At 63.0% G+C, this 15237-nt stretch overlaps 1 protein-coding gene across 6 annotated transcripts; it reads right to left on the bottom strand.

Annotated features, from left to right (window-relative positions):
* Positions 1-1455: 1455 nt before the first annotated feature.
* SEMA4C (semaphorin 4C) lies at positions 1456-13452 on the bottom strand. Of its 6 annotated transcripts, none has more exons than XM_036873583.1 (15): positions 10568-11216; positions 9113-9261; positions 7482-7630; positions 7093-7155; positions 6844-6942; positions 6672-6768; positions 6433-6549; positions 6184-6335; positions 5916-6091; positions 5479-5623; positions 5165-5387; positions 4937-5049; positions 3252-3406; positions 3094-3164; positions 1456-2967 (listed from the first exon to the last, which is right to left on the bottom strand). In XM_036873583.1, the coding sequence occupies exons 1-15, from the start codon at positions 10864-10866 to the stop codon at positions 2138-2140; spliced, it is 2838 nt and encodes a 945-aa protein (XP_036729478.1). In that variant the 5' UTR covers positions 10867-11216; the 3' UTR covers positions 1456-2137. The 6 variants fall into 6 exon arrangements, with proteins under 6 accessions (XP_036729478.1, XP_036729481.1, XP_036729479.1 ...); XM_036873586.1 differs by lacking the exon at positions 10568-11216 and adding an exon at positions 11717-13452 and having other exon boundaries at positions 1457-2967; positions 3252-3409; positions 9113-9258; XM_036873584.1 differs by lacking the exon at positions 10568-11216 and adding an exon at positions 11246-11609 and having other exon boundaries at positions 1457-2967; positions 3252-3409.
* Between the last annotated feature and the right edge of the window lie 1785 nt (positions 13453-15237).

Raw genomic sequence — 15237 nt, 5'->3', positions numbered from 1 at the left:
GTGCCTGGCCGCGCCCGCCCGAAGCGGCCACGCGAGGGCGTCCCAGGCTAAGAGGAGGCTGGGGCGCGCCCGCTGGAACCCAGGGCGGCGGGGTTGGGTGGGTCGGGAGCATTTATGAGGCACCCTTTCAGGTTCTCTTCGTCCCACCGGGCTCCCCAGGGCAGGGGGTCGCCGGGAGCACCCTAAGGTCCTTTCCCCCCCTCTTTCCCCCACCACGCGGGCCCAGGAAGACGGGTCACCGCGGCGGCGCGGTGACCACTTGAAAGGCCGCGCGACACCCTCCCTCCTCTCGCCCCTCCTGCTCACTTCCTAAAACCCCGTGGGAGGCAGGTAGTCATGACCTATCCTGCCGCTGGGAGCACCTGCACGTAGGCCCGGGGGCAGGGAAAAGGGCCTGGAACCCTCAACCCCACAGTGGGCACCTAGTTTACCGAATCAACCTTCTTGTATCAAGACATTCTCTGGGCTGTGGGTTAGTGACCGTGCAGGAAGCGTAGCGTGCTCAAGTCAGCAGATGCAAGCCCTCTCTTACAGCAGGACGCCCGGCAGCAGCCTGTTCCAGCAACAGCAGGCACCCCCAGACTGGTCAAGGGTACAGAGGACTGGCTGCCTCTGTGTGTGGGCGTGAATTATAGAACCCAGGCGGGGCCCCGTTTTTCTTACAAATATCTGGGCCCTGCATGGCTCCTTCCATAGGACAGGGGCTTGGTGCCCACCCGGTGGCAATGGGGAAAGTTCCCCATGGCATGTAGCTGAAGCATTCAAGGCTAACAGTCCTGGAGGGTAAAGGCTGGGTGTCATCTTTCCTCCCCTAAGCTGGTTGGGAGCCCCATCCTCACACGAGCCAGCCCACACCACCTTAAGCTGCTTCTAGGAAGTTCCCCTCCTCGGCCCCCTCACTCCCATTTCCCCTTCCCAGGGTTCTGGGAAGCCAGGCCCCCCCCCCCGCCGCCCTCCAGCTTCTACTCCCCATGCCCTGACTTCTCCCTTTGGCCAGAAGCCAAGGCTGGCTCTCAAGAGGCTGTGGCCCTGGTCTGGCTCCCAGCCCGAGCCACCACTGTGGGAAAACATTGGCGCCTGGACTGTCTCCCCTCCAGAGAGGGGCACAGGCAGGAGGGGGACCACTGAAGGGGCGGCTGCCCCAGGACTGAGGGGGGGGGCAGTCCAGCCCCACTCAACCCACAGGGAGTCTCCCTCTTGGCACCCAGAAGGTTTTGGCCCAAATGTCTTATCTCCGTGACAGGAACAGTTTCACTTTCTCCATTTTATTTGTCAATATAAAAATACTCAAATATTTACAACAAATAAATACGCGGGGACACAATAAGTTACACTGTGAGAAGCCCTCCTCCTGGGGCTGGGAGAGGATGTGCCGTTTCCACAGCCTGCCCGCCCGCCCTCTCCTTCCCTCCCCCTCCCCCCACACCACCTTTCCCAGCCCTGCCAGGGAGGACAAGTATAAAATACCACTGAATCCCAGGGCCAAGCGGGAGGCCCCTCCCACCCTTCCCCCAAACACACAGGAGGCTCCATCTCCCTCCCCCCACCCTGAAAACATTCACAGCCCCGGGAGTAGGACCAGGCCCACCCCAGAGCCCTGGACTCCCGCAGAGGGGCACAGCACCCTGCCCAGCCCACCCCCGTATGTACATGGCTGCCCCCCACTGGGGACAGGCGGGGTAGGAGAGGCAAAGTGATACAACCCCTTCCCCTTCAGAGCTCCAGTGACCCACCAGGAGGACCCCAGGCCAAGGGAAGACTCGACAGAAACAGGAAGACTATGTCACACACCCACACACACGTACGTGCACACGTCCACAGACACACATGTATATACACAAACACACCCACATCTCCAACTTCCGCCTTGAAAGGTTTTGGCTGCTGGGGTCCCGTGCATCTGTGATTCACAGCCCCTCACAGAGGAGGAAGGTGCCCTCTGTGGTGAGGCTGGTGCCCCGGTGAGCCACACCAAGTGGCAGTGCCCGTGCTGACAGAGCAGGTCCTCATGGCCGGGCGGTGCCGGGCAGGGTCCGTCCGGGGCAGAGCAGGTGCCCGTGCCATGTCCCTGAGGTAGCTGGTGCCTGTGCAAAAGTAGGAGCCGCGCCTCCCACGCCGCCCCGCCGGAGGGGTCCCCTCACACCGAGGACTCCTCGGGGTTGGAGTCCGGCAGCTGCTGGCGCTGCTGCAGTTTGCGTCTCAGCTCGTCGGCGAGCTCCGGCAGCGGGTGCCCGAGGCTGCCCCGGTCCTCCCCTCCCAGCTGTAAGCGCACGTATCCGTTGGCATTGGAGTTCCGCCCACCCCCCAGGTGGAGCCGAGTTGGAGAAGGCAGGGGCTGGCCGGGGATGCCAGGAGGCGGCGAGGGGGGCCCGCCGCCGGGCTGGCACCGGGCGTGTCCAGGAACGATCTTGAGGGAGCCGTCCGAGTAGTAGTAGCCCACGGGGTCCCAGAGTTTCTCGTCCATCTCAGGGCCGGGCCGGAAGGGGGGACTGGTGGGCTCCTTGGGCAGCTCCAGAGGGTACACCAGGGTCCTCTCGGCTGCCTTGGCGCCCTTCTCCAGCTCCTCCCGCAGCCGCCGGCGCAGGGACAGAACCAGCAGCAGCAGCACCAGGCACACGGCCCCCAGGGCCACCACGGCCAGCCACACCAGCCCCAGGCTCTCCAGGGGGGCCCGGGCCTCCAGGGTCACCGACGGGCCCGCCACCACTGCCACCAGGTAGCCTTCGGCAGCCAGCCGGGCCCCCTGCTCCTCCGAGAAGCAGTGGTAGGCCCCGGCGTGGCGGGGCTGGGCGGCCATCACCACCAGGGCCTGCAGCCGGGCGTCGTAGAGGAAGGAGCCGGGCTGCTCCGCAGGCAGCTCCCGGCCCCCGAAGGTCCAGCGGGCGTGGGCGAGGTTGGAGGAGAGGCGGCAGGGCAGCACCAGGTCTGTGCCTGCCACCACCGTGATGTTTTTGGGCGTGAGCCTGACTGCAGCGGCAGAGAAAGCAGAGCAGAGAGTCAGTGCAGGAAACCCAGGCCGGGGGGCGGATGCAGACACTCCAGCTCTGGCCCAAGGCCCACCGCCCTGGGAGGGGGACTGAAAACACAGCTCACCTTTCTTACTGCCCCGGAAGTTACAAATGCTTGAGGTGTCTGCGACTGTCACGTGCTGGATCAGCAGGGATCTGGTGGGGGAAGCAGAGGCAATCAGCGTCCCAGCTCTGACCCCCTCCCCTCCCTGCTGGTCCCAGCACGCGCAGAGCCCCGCTCACCCGGAGTGGCCGCCCACGGCCGTGCAGCGGCTGGTGTTGACGCTCCAGGCGCAGTAGGGGTCCCGAGCAAGCACGCAGTCCGCGCAGGAGCGGTACTTCACACAGTCGGCCAGGGGCAGCTGGACCAGCTGGGAGCGGGAGCCCGCAAAGAGCAGCTTCTGCCAGAGAAGCACAGGAGGGGGTGAGCCGGGCCCGGACACGGCCTGGGGGCGGCTCAGACCGTTGCCAGGGGGCACAAGGGGCCCAACAGAGAAAGAGGGCTGCGCTCAAGTCCTGAGGAGGGAAATCTGAGGACTAAGAATGCACGGAGGGCTTACTACAAGCCAAACGCAATCCTAAGCACCTTACAGATGTGACCTTATTAGAAAGGAACAGCAGACCTGTGAGGCCGAGAAATATGATCACACACACACACACACAGCCCTACACACACAGCCCTACACACACACACAGCCCTACACACACACACACCTACACACACACACAGCCCTACACACACACAGCCCTACACACACACACACCCCTACACACACAGCCCTACACACACACACACCTACACACACACACAGCCCTACACACACACACAGCCCTACACACACACACAGCCCTACACACACACACACCCCTACACACACACACAGCCCTACACACAGACACACACCCCTACACACACACACAGCCCTACACACACAGCCCTACACACACAGCCCTACACACACAGCCCTACACACACACACAGCCCTACACACACAGCCCTACACACACACAGCCCTACACACACACACAGCCCTACACACACACAGCCCTACACACACACACAGCCCTACACACACACACCCCTACACACACACACACCCCTACACACACACACACAGACACACACCCCTACACAGACACACACCCCTACACACACACACCCCCTACACACAGACACACACCCCTACACACACACACACACACACACACACACTCACTCACTCACTCCAGGACAGTATAAATAGCGCAGGAAGTTCAGTTTCCGCAGGGCCCGTCAGCCTCACAATAGCACCAGCAGAGCATAAGGTGTTTTCCTCTGTTTGAATGGTGATTGCCAATTTGTGTGTTTCTTCAACCACAGACTTTGTTTCTGCCGTTATTCCACGTTCTGGAGAAACAACTTGAGCCACCACAGGCGGTGAAAGGCAAGCATGTGAAGGTGCCACAGATACGCCAGAAGAGAGCAGAGCACGAGCAGAAGCTGAGAGCAGCGCTTCTGGGAACGGCTGAAGCTGCCGGGGGTGGGGGGCAGGGCTGGAGGGCAACGGGGGCCGGTCGGCAAGGCGACGTCACGAGGGCATCACGAACCGACACAGCACGAGGCCTGGCCAACAGTGGCACCGGCAGAGAAGAGGCACAGCGCAACCCCGAGGGGCCTGAAGAAAGCGCACAGAGCAGCTGCCAAGGCCCCGTTCTGGGAACGCAACCCCGCCAGGACCAGGCTATACATAAAATATAATGCCCGGCTGCCAGGACCAGGCTATATATAAAATATAACGCCCGCAGAGCGCGGATTCCGTTAGCGCTCTCATTCCTGGGACCCGCCCCAAGCTACCCGAGGTGGCTCGGGCATCTCCCCACCCCTGTACCGGCCAAGCACGCGACCAGGGGAGGCCTGGGGACAGTGGTGGGTGGGGCCTGATTACTACCTTGCTCCGGGACAGGACCAGGCTTTCCACCGGCTCCTGGTCAAACACCTGCAGCTCCTCAATCAGGTGGACCCAGGGCCCCAGGCTCACGGCCTTGAGCAGCCAGCCATCTCCTGTGGGGGGTGGGGGAGGACAGGTGTAAAGAAAAGGGCAAGAGGCTCTCCCCACCTGGGGCACACAGGCCTTCGCCCAGCCCCCAGCGGCCAAGTCCGTGCCCCCTGGGCCCACCTGTGCCGATGAACAGCACTGTATAGGTGGCTCCATCAAGCCCCGTGACCCGGTCGGCCACCAGGTGGGTGAAGTTGGCGTCTTTCTTCACCAGCAGGGGCCGGCCCCACCGAGGCCCCACCTGCTCCTCCATCAGCGGGTGCTTCTTGATGAAGTTGAGGGTGTTGTCTGGCAGCTCCAGGGAACTGGTATAGCCATGGCGTCGGTGCCAGTTGTTGATGCACTGGGGGCGGGGAGGGGGGGGGAGCTGTCAGCCCGGCGGGAACGGCACCGGAGAGGAGGACCCAAGCGCGCCCCTGCCCCGGATGACTCACCGAGCCGGGCCGCGGGCTGGGTACCGGGTCGGTGTAGCGGCCCCACTTTTGGGCTTGCTCATGGTACTCCTTGTAGGGCCCCTCGAATACCCTCTGGATCTCTTCCAACTGGTACTCACAGACTGCTGACAGGTCCATGTCGCCCCTGTCACAGCAAGGGAGGGACCCCCAGGGTCAGGCCTGGGGCGACCACAGCTCCGGGCATGCAGCGGGAAGGCAAGGCCCAAGCGCAAGAAGGTCACGGGCCCACGTGACGTGACGGCGGCTCCAAGTGCCACCAGGGACAGAGCACGGCCCGCCTCCCGCGGGGGGCTTTGAAAAGGGACAGGCGCCTAACATCCTCCTTGACTCTCTGGACGTCCCCAGAGGCCTGTCCCTGTCAGACCCAACCTGCGGAGCTGCTCCTCCCCACCCCCAAGGGCTCCCGGCCAACTCACCACCGCGCCCGAAAAACCCCGAAGAAGGTGGTGTTGTGCCAGGAGGCGTCCTGCAGGGTATGCAGAGCCTGCAGCTGGTTGAAGTAGAGCTGCCAGTCGGGCGCGGAGCACACCAGCCGCGCCTTCAGGAACGTGGTCCACTTCCTCTGCAGCGTCCGCGCGCCCCCCACGTCGCCCTGGGGGACAGCGAGGGGACACTGCCGGTCAGCCCCGCTGGGCCGCCGGGCCGCCGGGCTCCCGGGGCCACCCGCCGCGGGGGGGTCTGTACCTTGCAGACTCGGGCCACGCGGGCCACCACCTGCTCGGCGTAGCAGTCGTATTCCACGGCGCGCTCGCTGAAGAAGAAGTACACCTTGTCGTCGTCCCCCGTGAAGCTGCCCACGCTCTCCGGGATGTAGGCGGAGCCCACGAAATGCGGTTCTACGGGAAGGGGAGGAGGGTCAGCCCAGGCGCTGGGCCCTCGCGGCGCCTCCCACCCACGGCTGCCCTGTCGGCTGGCCGGCTCCTCGGGGCTCACCGTTGAGCCAGAAGGCCAGGTACTCCGTCTTCATGGCGTGGTGCGGCCCCATGTTCCGCAGGATGACAGGTTCCGTGCCCAGGAAGTTGTTGAGCGTGGCCGAGTACAGCTCCCCGTCTACAGGAGACAGGCGGTCAGCCGGACCAGAAGCGAGGTGCAGTTGCACTCAGGCCACGTGGCCCCGGAGTGGGAACAAGTCCTGGGGGAACCCCCCAACCTGCAGCGGGACAGCCACTCACCCACAAGGAGGCCGGTGTGGCCCTTCACTGGGTCATAGGGACATTTCCCCTTGCCATCTTCGAACTCTCCACGCTCCAGGGTGAAGGTGAGCATGTCCTAGGGGCAGGGAAGAGGCGATGAGAAGGCGAGGGGGATCGGTCGAGGGGGCTGGGGGAGAGGAGCGGCACTCACAATGTAGGTGCACTTGGGCTGGAAGGCGTAGGTACCGCAGACGTACAGGTGGGATGCGTTATACGGCTGCAGGAAGCGGATGAAGTTGAAACACTCCGTCTGGGGAGAGAGAGGCATCAGTTAAAGTATGAGGGCCCGGGACATGGGGACACAAGGACCCAGACCAGCACTGGGACAAAGGGGGCTCTGGGGAAAGGGCGTGCACCATGCCCCCTCGCCCCACCCCCCAGCAGTGTCCCAAGCACCCACCTGGTTACTCTTCCCTTTCTGGGTACACTCGGCCTTCTTCTCAGCTGGCGCCTCCCATGAGATCTGGGGACAGGGAGGGGACACGTCAGCAATGTCACAGGTACATACTGGGCATGTGCTACTAGCACGGCCCATGGCAGCAACGTGGGGAAGCCAAGTGAGAAGACACGGTCCCCACTCTCTGGGAGCTTATTCCAGCAGAGGTCAGAAGCCCCAGCTGCCCCAACGCGGCGGACCCAGTAAGTGCTGCAGACTCGGGGGGAGCAACATGCTCACCGAGGAGAATGGGGTTGGGGGCAGCTGAGCTGAGGGGACAGCCTGGCCAAGCAAAGGCCCTCCGGGTCCTGCCTCTCTCACCCCCGCGTGCCTCCCGCTCCCCCACCTCTCACCACTCCCTGCAGCTCCAGAGCCTCCACGCTGAAGGCAAACAGGGCCTCCCGGGCCCCTACGTACAGGAGCCCGGTCTGCTCGGTCAAGGTCAGCGTCAGAAAGTCCTGGATGCCCGTCTGGGAGAAGCGCCGCACCACTGTGGCCAGCTCTGCAGGGACAAGGCCAGAGAGAGCAGGGACGGGGTGAGTGGACCTTCCTGGGACTCCGGGAGGCCCCCCCGCCCCAAAATCAGCCCTCCTCTATGCGATGGTCACCCCTGGTCCCCACATTAGAGCCAGCACCCCACAGGCAGATGCCAGCCAAGCCCCCTGACTGGTAGTAAAGGGCATTTTCTGAACAGGCTTTTGGCTCTGACAGCTCCACCCAGGCCTCCCTGGCCTTTCCCAGCCGGGGCGGAGGCAAATCTGGGCTGGGGAGGAGGAAGGAAGGATATCTCAGCCACAGCTTCCGGTCAGAGGAAGCCATCAGACCGACGGCTCTCACTCTCAGGGTCACCAGCGCCCCCCCTGCTTCCTCAGCTGCTGCTGCCTTCTTTGCTCTGCTGCCTGCTGCCCTCACCAGGGTCCGGCCAGGCCCTGGACCCTGATCCAGTAGGGCAGGACGGACAGAAGTTGTGAGCACTCCTTTGACTTAGAAAACCCTTCCCTCCAGTGGGACCCAAATCCAGGCTGTTAGGGACACAAGCACAGCCGGCTATGGGATGAGGAGGGACGGCAGGAGACGGAATCGGGCTGGGAGGCCAGGCCAGGGAGGTCAGGGGAAAACAGAAGCTGGGGACCAGAGATGGCGCTGAAGCCTCGGGCCTGGGAAGCCCTGTTGCCATTTGCCAAGCAGGGCGCTATGATATTCGCGTAGTCACAGGATTCCTATGTCAGCCCCCAAAATAGCTGCCGACCTGTCCTCAGGGTCCCTCTAAACCAGCCTTAGTCTTTGGAGCCAACGATGGGCCCAGACATAAGCTGGCAAGGGAGGGCTTCGTTAGCACGGAGAGGAGCCTGTGGGAGGTGAGCTCATCCCGGGTCCCCAGAGTACACGGATGATACAAACACCTGACATCACCTCCGCATACAGGTGTGTGCGCACAGAAGGGCTGTCAGGTCTGCCGTCCCCCAACGCGAGCACGTGCGTGAATGCGCACACACACTCCCCCCTCTAGGGCCACCAGACAGCAGAGTGTCAGGGCAGCAGAGGAGGGTCTATCATATCAGGGTTGCTAAGGGGGCTCCTGGGGGTAGAGAGCTGGAAAGACTTGGGGGCAGGCGGTGACACCCTTCACTTCATGCCCATCCTGACCCAGGTTTCTCTCTTTAGGCCCTCAGTGCTAGCGATAATTCCAGAAGTGAGGCATGGGGAGAGTAATGCAGAATGGTCACTCTCTCTTGGATAACAGGGGCAGCCGAGCCAGGTCCTAAGTGTCAGGAGGGATCCTCTAGGTCCTGGCCTGGACTACCAGTTCTGGGTCCCTAGGGCCACTCACTCACATTTCTCAGTAATCTGTGTCACATACATCAGTGGGCCTTGAGCCCGACTGCAGAATACAGCTGGCACGTTCTAGAGGGCAATTCCTTAGCACCCCTCTTCCCCCAGGAGTCCCTCCTGGCCTCCCGCTCCCCGCCCTCCAGGCACTCACCCCCAGAAGATACCGTCTTCCGGGGCACCAGGTTCCACCACACCTCAGCCCCAATGCCCAGGCCCCACAGTCCCACTGCCAGCAGCCAGACGGCCCAGTGCGGGGCCATGGCACACGCCCTGGCGCTAAGCTCCAGGCCAGCTGCCCTGCTGGGGGAAAAGAAAGGGTCAGAATCACAGCCAGAGAAAACAGACCGGAAGGGGGCCCACACAGCCGTGCCAGGAGGCACCGACAGGACAGAAGACCTGATCCATCCTCCCCAGGACTGCCCCGTGCCCCAGGCCTTGGAGCAGAGACCTAGTCCCCTCCGACACCTGGCCTCAGCCTCTACAGCCTCCAAAGGACCATGGGGTCTCCCTGGGGGGAGGGAGAGAGCTAAGTCAGCTGCAAGAGTGGACACTCGGACAACCTCCGGGCCCTCCCCGACTCCTTCTCCTCAACAGGAAGTTGTTTAAGAAAATAAAAAGGGGACCCCCTCTCCCCCCTCCCCCCCTCAGGCCTGACAGAGTCGAAGGATTTCTTAAAATAACCTCTGGAGGCAGGACCTGGCCCTACTGGGGCTCCAGCCAGCTCCAAGATCTAATTCTGAGACGCAAACCCCTCAGCTGGGTGATAAGCATGCGGTGGGGCAGGCGGTTGGAAAAGACCCCCAGGGAGGACTCGGTGCATCTGGTCTGCGGGGGTCCCGGCCCCAGCCTCTCGCTTCCCCCAGCGCAGACAATAGCCGGGCAGAGCCCCAAACCCCGTTCCACATCACAGGGCTGAAGTGGGGCCGGGAGCTGGAGGGGCCCCGTTTCCCGAGGCCCCTTTGTTGCCCAAGAAGGAAGGCAGGAAGTGGGTGGGATGGGCGTGGAAATGACCGGGGCCTCATCCTGTTCCTCGCACAGGATCCTAGGAGACACCAGCCCTCGGGCTGAGGGGCGGCGGGACAACGGAGCCGGCTCCGGTCTCATCAGGGACTTCCCGGCGGCGCTTTCAGGCGGGGGCGGGGGGAAGTGAGGACCCGGTGGGGAGCGCCAGGGGGGTTCCTCCTGGACCGCGGAGGGCGCCCCGGACAGGGCCGGCGCCTGCTGCGCTGACGAACCTTCCCAACTCTGGGATCGCGCCCCCAGGACCCCGGCCAGGGCAGGCCATCTGGATTAATTTCCACTGCTCCAGCCCTCCAATGCCGGGAACAGAAACACAGAAGCTGGGGCTATGCTCACCCCAAAACAAAGGGTCCCCGCCAAGACCCCGTCCCGGGTCCCCCCCCCCCCCCGGATTCTCCCCTCCCCCAGCTCCGGGGATTTGAAGGCAAACAAAGCGGCGGCGCTGGGAGCGTGGCGGAGCCCGGCCTGCGGACGCCCCCTGTCGGCCCAGTAACCCAGCGCGGGAAGGGCGGGGGGGGCAGGAGATGCGTTCACCAACAACCCCCCCGTCCCCCAACACACCCCCAGCCCTCCCTCGGCCCCTTACCCCAGGCCCGGGCCGGACCCCGCGGCGCGCTCCAAGGCTCTGCCGGCACAGCTCCTCCCCGGAGCAGCCCCGGAGGTGGGGGTGTGTAGAGGGGTGCGGACTCCCGGCGGCGCGCCCCCCACCCTTGCCCACCCCGAGCGGCGGGCCGCGGACGGCGCCCCCGCGGCTGCAGGGCGAGCGCTCCAGCCGGGGACTGGGCGGCGCGGCTCAGGAGCCTGGCTTTCCAGGACAGCCCGCCTCCCCAGCGGAGCGGGCGCGCGGCCGGGGGGCCGCGGCAGGGAAATCCGATCCCACAACATCGGCCTCCGTCCAAGCCCGCCCCAAACTTTCCGTCGGGGGTGGGGGAGCCGGGGGCAGTTCGGGGGCCTGGAGAAGATCCCGGCCGCGGACCGGACTGCACGAGGGACCCCCGCTCCCTGAGCCCCGCTGCCCCTGACCAGTCCGCACCTCCGGACCCTGTGGCGGCGGGCGCCGCTCTCCCCGCTCCCCAGCCCCCGCGAAGCAGCCCGCGGGGGGCGCAGGAAGGCGCTCGGGCGGACAGCTGCCCCGCCGCCGCCCCTCCCTGAGCCCCCAGACCCTGTCCCTCGCGCGTGCGGCGTCCCCCGCCCGAGTCGGGGGACAAAGCGGCGACCCCGGAGCCCCCTGGCTCCGACCCCAAGCAACCCCGGCCTCACTCACCTCTTCTTCGCGGCTTGAATCCCTGGGCGCCGCCCTCGCGTTCGGCTCCGACCACGGTCCGCCCCTGCCCGCGCGCCGCCGCCCGCGCGCGCCCGCCCGCTCAGCTCCGCTGCCCCTCTGCTACCGCCCCTCGGCCCGGCTCGGCTCGGCGCCCCTGGGCTCGGGCTCCCCGCGCCACCGCGGCGGGCGCCGGCTCTTTCTCCGCCGCGGCCGCGGCTCTCCGCCCCCTCCCCCCTGACGTCAGGCGGGGGGGCTCGACGGAGGTCGGGGGCGGGCCGCGAAGGCCCGCCCCGGAGGGGGCTGCGACCCGCCGCGACCCGCACGCCTACCCGCTCCCCGCCCGGGGGCTCGGACCCCCGCCCCTCCCCGTGCCCTGCCGCCCCGCGCCTTGCAGCCGTGAGCTGCGCCACCGCGCCGGGAGGTGGGGCGGGGGAGGGACTCCGGGCCCTGGCACAGGGGAGTCGGACTCACCCGGTCTTTCCGAAGTGTCCCCCAAGGCCAACCGCGCAGGCTGGGCGTCCGGGCTCGGGAATGGGGCTAAGGGGATCCCCACGCTGAGGTTACTGGAACGAAGGCGTGCGGGCCACCTCAGGGCGAGTATCCGAGGCTTCTTTTCGGGGCGGACCAGAGTGGTCTGTCTGTTGGCCCCCAATTCTTCTTCGTTTCTTGGCCCCAACTCCTACTGACCCCTGCGATCAGACTGGAACGGGCCTCACCAGCCAGGAAGACCCCCCAAGTCTCCCCGAGACCTTCTGCCCCTTGTTTCTCACGCTCCAGGCAGAGTGACCTGCTCAGCGTCCCCCGGCCAGCTCCCGGCGAAGACAACCCTCGACTCCGATTGCACAGAGCCTACCCTCAGGAAATGACTCCTTCTGGTGCCGCTGGAAGGCTGAATAACAAAGTGACAGGAGCCCTGATGTTCAGACGAAAGGGTTCTGAGGGGAGCCACGCTGGAGGAGAACTGGCATCTTCAGAACCGTCAGCCTCCGCCCACAGCCGCTCCTAGAAGTAACTTGTAGCCCCGGCCTCCTGGGCGGTGCTGGGGTGTCCTCCTTGCCAGCCGGTTTCTCGGAGCTGGGCAGGTGGACAGAGGAACCCCAGGGAGGCCAGCCCACCGGGACCTGGAGACAGATGCCACCTCCTGGCTAGGGGCAAAGGGCAGAGGTGAAGAGACTGGAGGCCCTGAGGCTGCGGTGGTGACTTTAAGCCCGGTGCAGTCCTGGAGGGGAGGGACACTTTAGGGCCCTGTCAGCAGATCTGGATTATAAATCAGTCCCGATGGGAGCTTTTGTTCTGGGTTAAAACTTGGCATCAGAAAAGTGGAGACCAGAAGAGTTGTGGAGATAATTGGGAAAAGCAGCCCAGTTTGGATTCAGTAACAATTGGGTCTTTGCTGGTATACATAAAGGCCCCTTCTCCCGCGCTGGCCAAAGCCACATTTCCCAGCTCCTTTCCACCAGAAAAAAAAAAAAAAAAAAAGAAAAGCTGTGGCCTTGGAGATGCTGGAGATAGGGGGCAAGCCAGTTAATTAGCACGGGGTGGGCAAGGAAGGCTTTGCTTCAGCTGACAGGCAGGAAGATGTGTGACCCCCCTCTTCCTGTTAGACCCTGCATCTATTTATGTGGATGTAAATCAATAGGCAGGTACCCCTCACATTTGTTCTGTGCTTCACACTCTGCAACTTGCCTTCACTCTGCCCTCATGACCACCCTTTCCAAAGTAGGTATTGTTTCTCCCATTCTATAGATAAAATGAGTCTCAGAAAGGTTACGCATCCTGCCCAAACTCACACAGATAATGAGCAAGGTCAGAATGTTAAATCAGGCCTTAAGGACTCCTGATCCTGTCTTTCCACTAAGTCACAGGGTAGCCTGATTAACTTTTAGGCCACAAACACTCCATTTCCTGCTGTTTTTCCTCACCTTCAAGCCTCGCCTTCACCTCCCACCCACCTCTAGATGTGACGGTTACCAGGCTGAGACCTGAGCTCCTAACCCCACCTGCAAGACAGCCCCAGTGGAAAGTCTCAGCAGGTGGTTTGGTTTCACTGGCCGTGACCGTCTTCTGTACCTCAGGGCCGGCTTCTCCGTTCCTGCTAACAGACTCCGGAGCCCTTCCCTCCCAAGCACTCCTCAAAGATAAGGCTGCAGCTTGCCTGCTCCCCTTTTCCACCTTCGCTCACTTTCTGCTGCATTCTGTTCCTTTCCGGCGCTGGCCTTTTCCGTGGGTGGGTGGGCAGGGGATAAAGTTTCCTGCATGACTACTTGCTCATGATTCATACTTTAAAATAAAAGCACAACTGGTCAAAAATGAGGATTCCTGGGTCTTAAATTAAGAAGAAAAAAAGTTACTAATACCGGGAAAAAAAAAAAAAGGCTTGTGTATAGGTATATCAAGCCTCCTCAGGGCCTATCATATTCTGTGGAAGGTATCCACTTTTCAGGCCTTAGGCCTTGACAGACCCTCTTACTTTCCCCATTCGTTCAACCGCTTGTGGCCAAGAAAAGGCAGATGTGCTAAATGCCCCCCGAGTTTCTCTGAGGACCCACTGGCAGCTCAGTCCGGCCCCTAGAGATGGACCCGAGAGTGTTCTCCGGAAAGCAAGGCCCCCCTCACTCCCACACCTTGGTCATGTGCCATGGTGCCCCTCCTGTGAACTCCAGCTCTCCTGAGGGTGCTTTCTGAGGGGGGGTGAGGGCGGGGCTGAGGGGTCACAGTGGGGTTCGTGTAGTCAACACTGCCTGGCCGACTTCCAAGGGAGTCAGGAGCTGCTGTCAACCCACAGGGGGGAAATGAAAAAGCCTGGGTCAGCCACCCTTCAGGGGCCTTTCTGAGGGCCTGGGGACCGAGGGGAGTGGGGACATAGGAAAAGGACTTCCTCTCTCCACTTCCTCCTAAAGGAGAGTTATCAAAGCCGTCCACCTGGGAAGCCTTTCCCTTCCAGCCCCTCCCTACCACCATCGCCAAAGGAAGCAGGAAAACATCCGTCATCACAGCCCCGGATGCTGCTTTTCCAGTGGCTTCCACCAGGATATCCCTCAGCCTTTTCCCAGGGGCTTAGGGATCTGGAAAGAGTATGTGGTGAAGTTGCCAGCATCACTGTGGAATTCTTGGCCTAGAGGCTGGCTCTCTAACTGGTCCCGGACTGGTTTTAGATCTGGTCAGCTCCCAGCCAGTTCCAGAGAGGGCCCATTACACGTCCCGGGGGACACCGTACGCCCTTGGGTGACCTCGAAGTGCACACCTCTGCTCAGGTTACAGGGAGGCCTCTGGAGGGCCTGAGCTGTCACCAACACCTCCTCTCTCCTTGGCATCTATTTCTCTCCTGGGGGTGAGTGTGCTCGGGAGCAGGGGCGGAGGGGGGCAGTGCACGAGAACCGGGCCTGGGCAGGAGGGCTCCAGAAGCCTGCACCACTGGACCGCTCGAACCCTTTCTCAGAGCCCAGTAGGGGCAGCTTCGAGAATTGGAAACTCCCCGCTTCAGACGCTTAGGCCTCCCTACTCCTTCTCTGCCCTTGGCCGCGAGAACGAAGAAAGGAAATTTCAAAGGTGATTTCCAGGTTTCTAGAGCAAACTGAAGAAAGGAAATTTCAAAGGTGATTTCCAGGTTTCCAGAGCAAACCGAAGAAAGGAAATTTCAAAGGCGATCTCCACGTTTCCAGAGCAAACTGGATAGCCGAGGATTAACCGTCAGGATGTGCGGCGTCGGGGGCAGGGGCAGCCCTGAGGGAGGCTGAGGGAGGTGGCTCAGCACAGCCCCCCGCTCTGTTATCGGAGGATCTCAGGCCTACCTGATGCCGCTGGGGCCTCAGTGGTGCCCTGGCCGAGGGGGCCTGTGATGTGGCCAGGAACAGAAACCAGAACTCTCAGGCAAGCCGCCTGGGCCTCCAAGCTTCCCTGGCAGAGAGCTTCTGCCACCTCTCCACCTGGCGAAGGCAGAGAGGCAGGGAGACATGGTACCCGGCCCTCTGCCGTGTGCTCGTGCCCTCTGA

Source organism: Balaenoptera musculus, chromosome 13 (assembly GCF_009873245.2).
Source record: "Balaenoptera musculus isolate JJ_BM4_2016_0621 chromosome 13, mBalMus1.pri.v3, whole genome shotgun sequence".
Taxonomy (NCBI): Eukaryota; Metazoa; Chordata; class Mammalia; order Artiodactyla; family Balaenopteridae; genus Balaenoptera; species Balaenoptera musculus.
Note: the sequence above shows the minus strand (reverse complement) of the source record. Positions and strands in the feature narration are given on the sequence as shown.

What these genes read in the sequence shown, in the direction of transcription:
- SEMA4C (XM_036873581.1), bottom strand. Translation starts at nt 10,866, where the DNA reads ATGTTGTGGGATCGGATTTCCCTGCCGCGGCCCCCCGGCCGCGCGCCC. An exon ending in CCAGCCCGCGGCCCGGCTCG is followed by an intron (nt 5,388 to 5,478) that starts GTGAGTCATCCG and finishes CCCCGCCCCCAG; the next exon opens with TGCATCAACAACTGGCACCG. An exon ending in GCCGTGGGCGGCCACTCCGG is followed by an intron (nt 3,165 to 3,251) that starts GTGAGCGGGGCT and finishes TTCCCCCACCAG; the next exon opens with ATCCCTGCTGATCCAGCACG.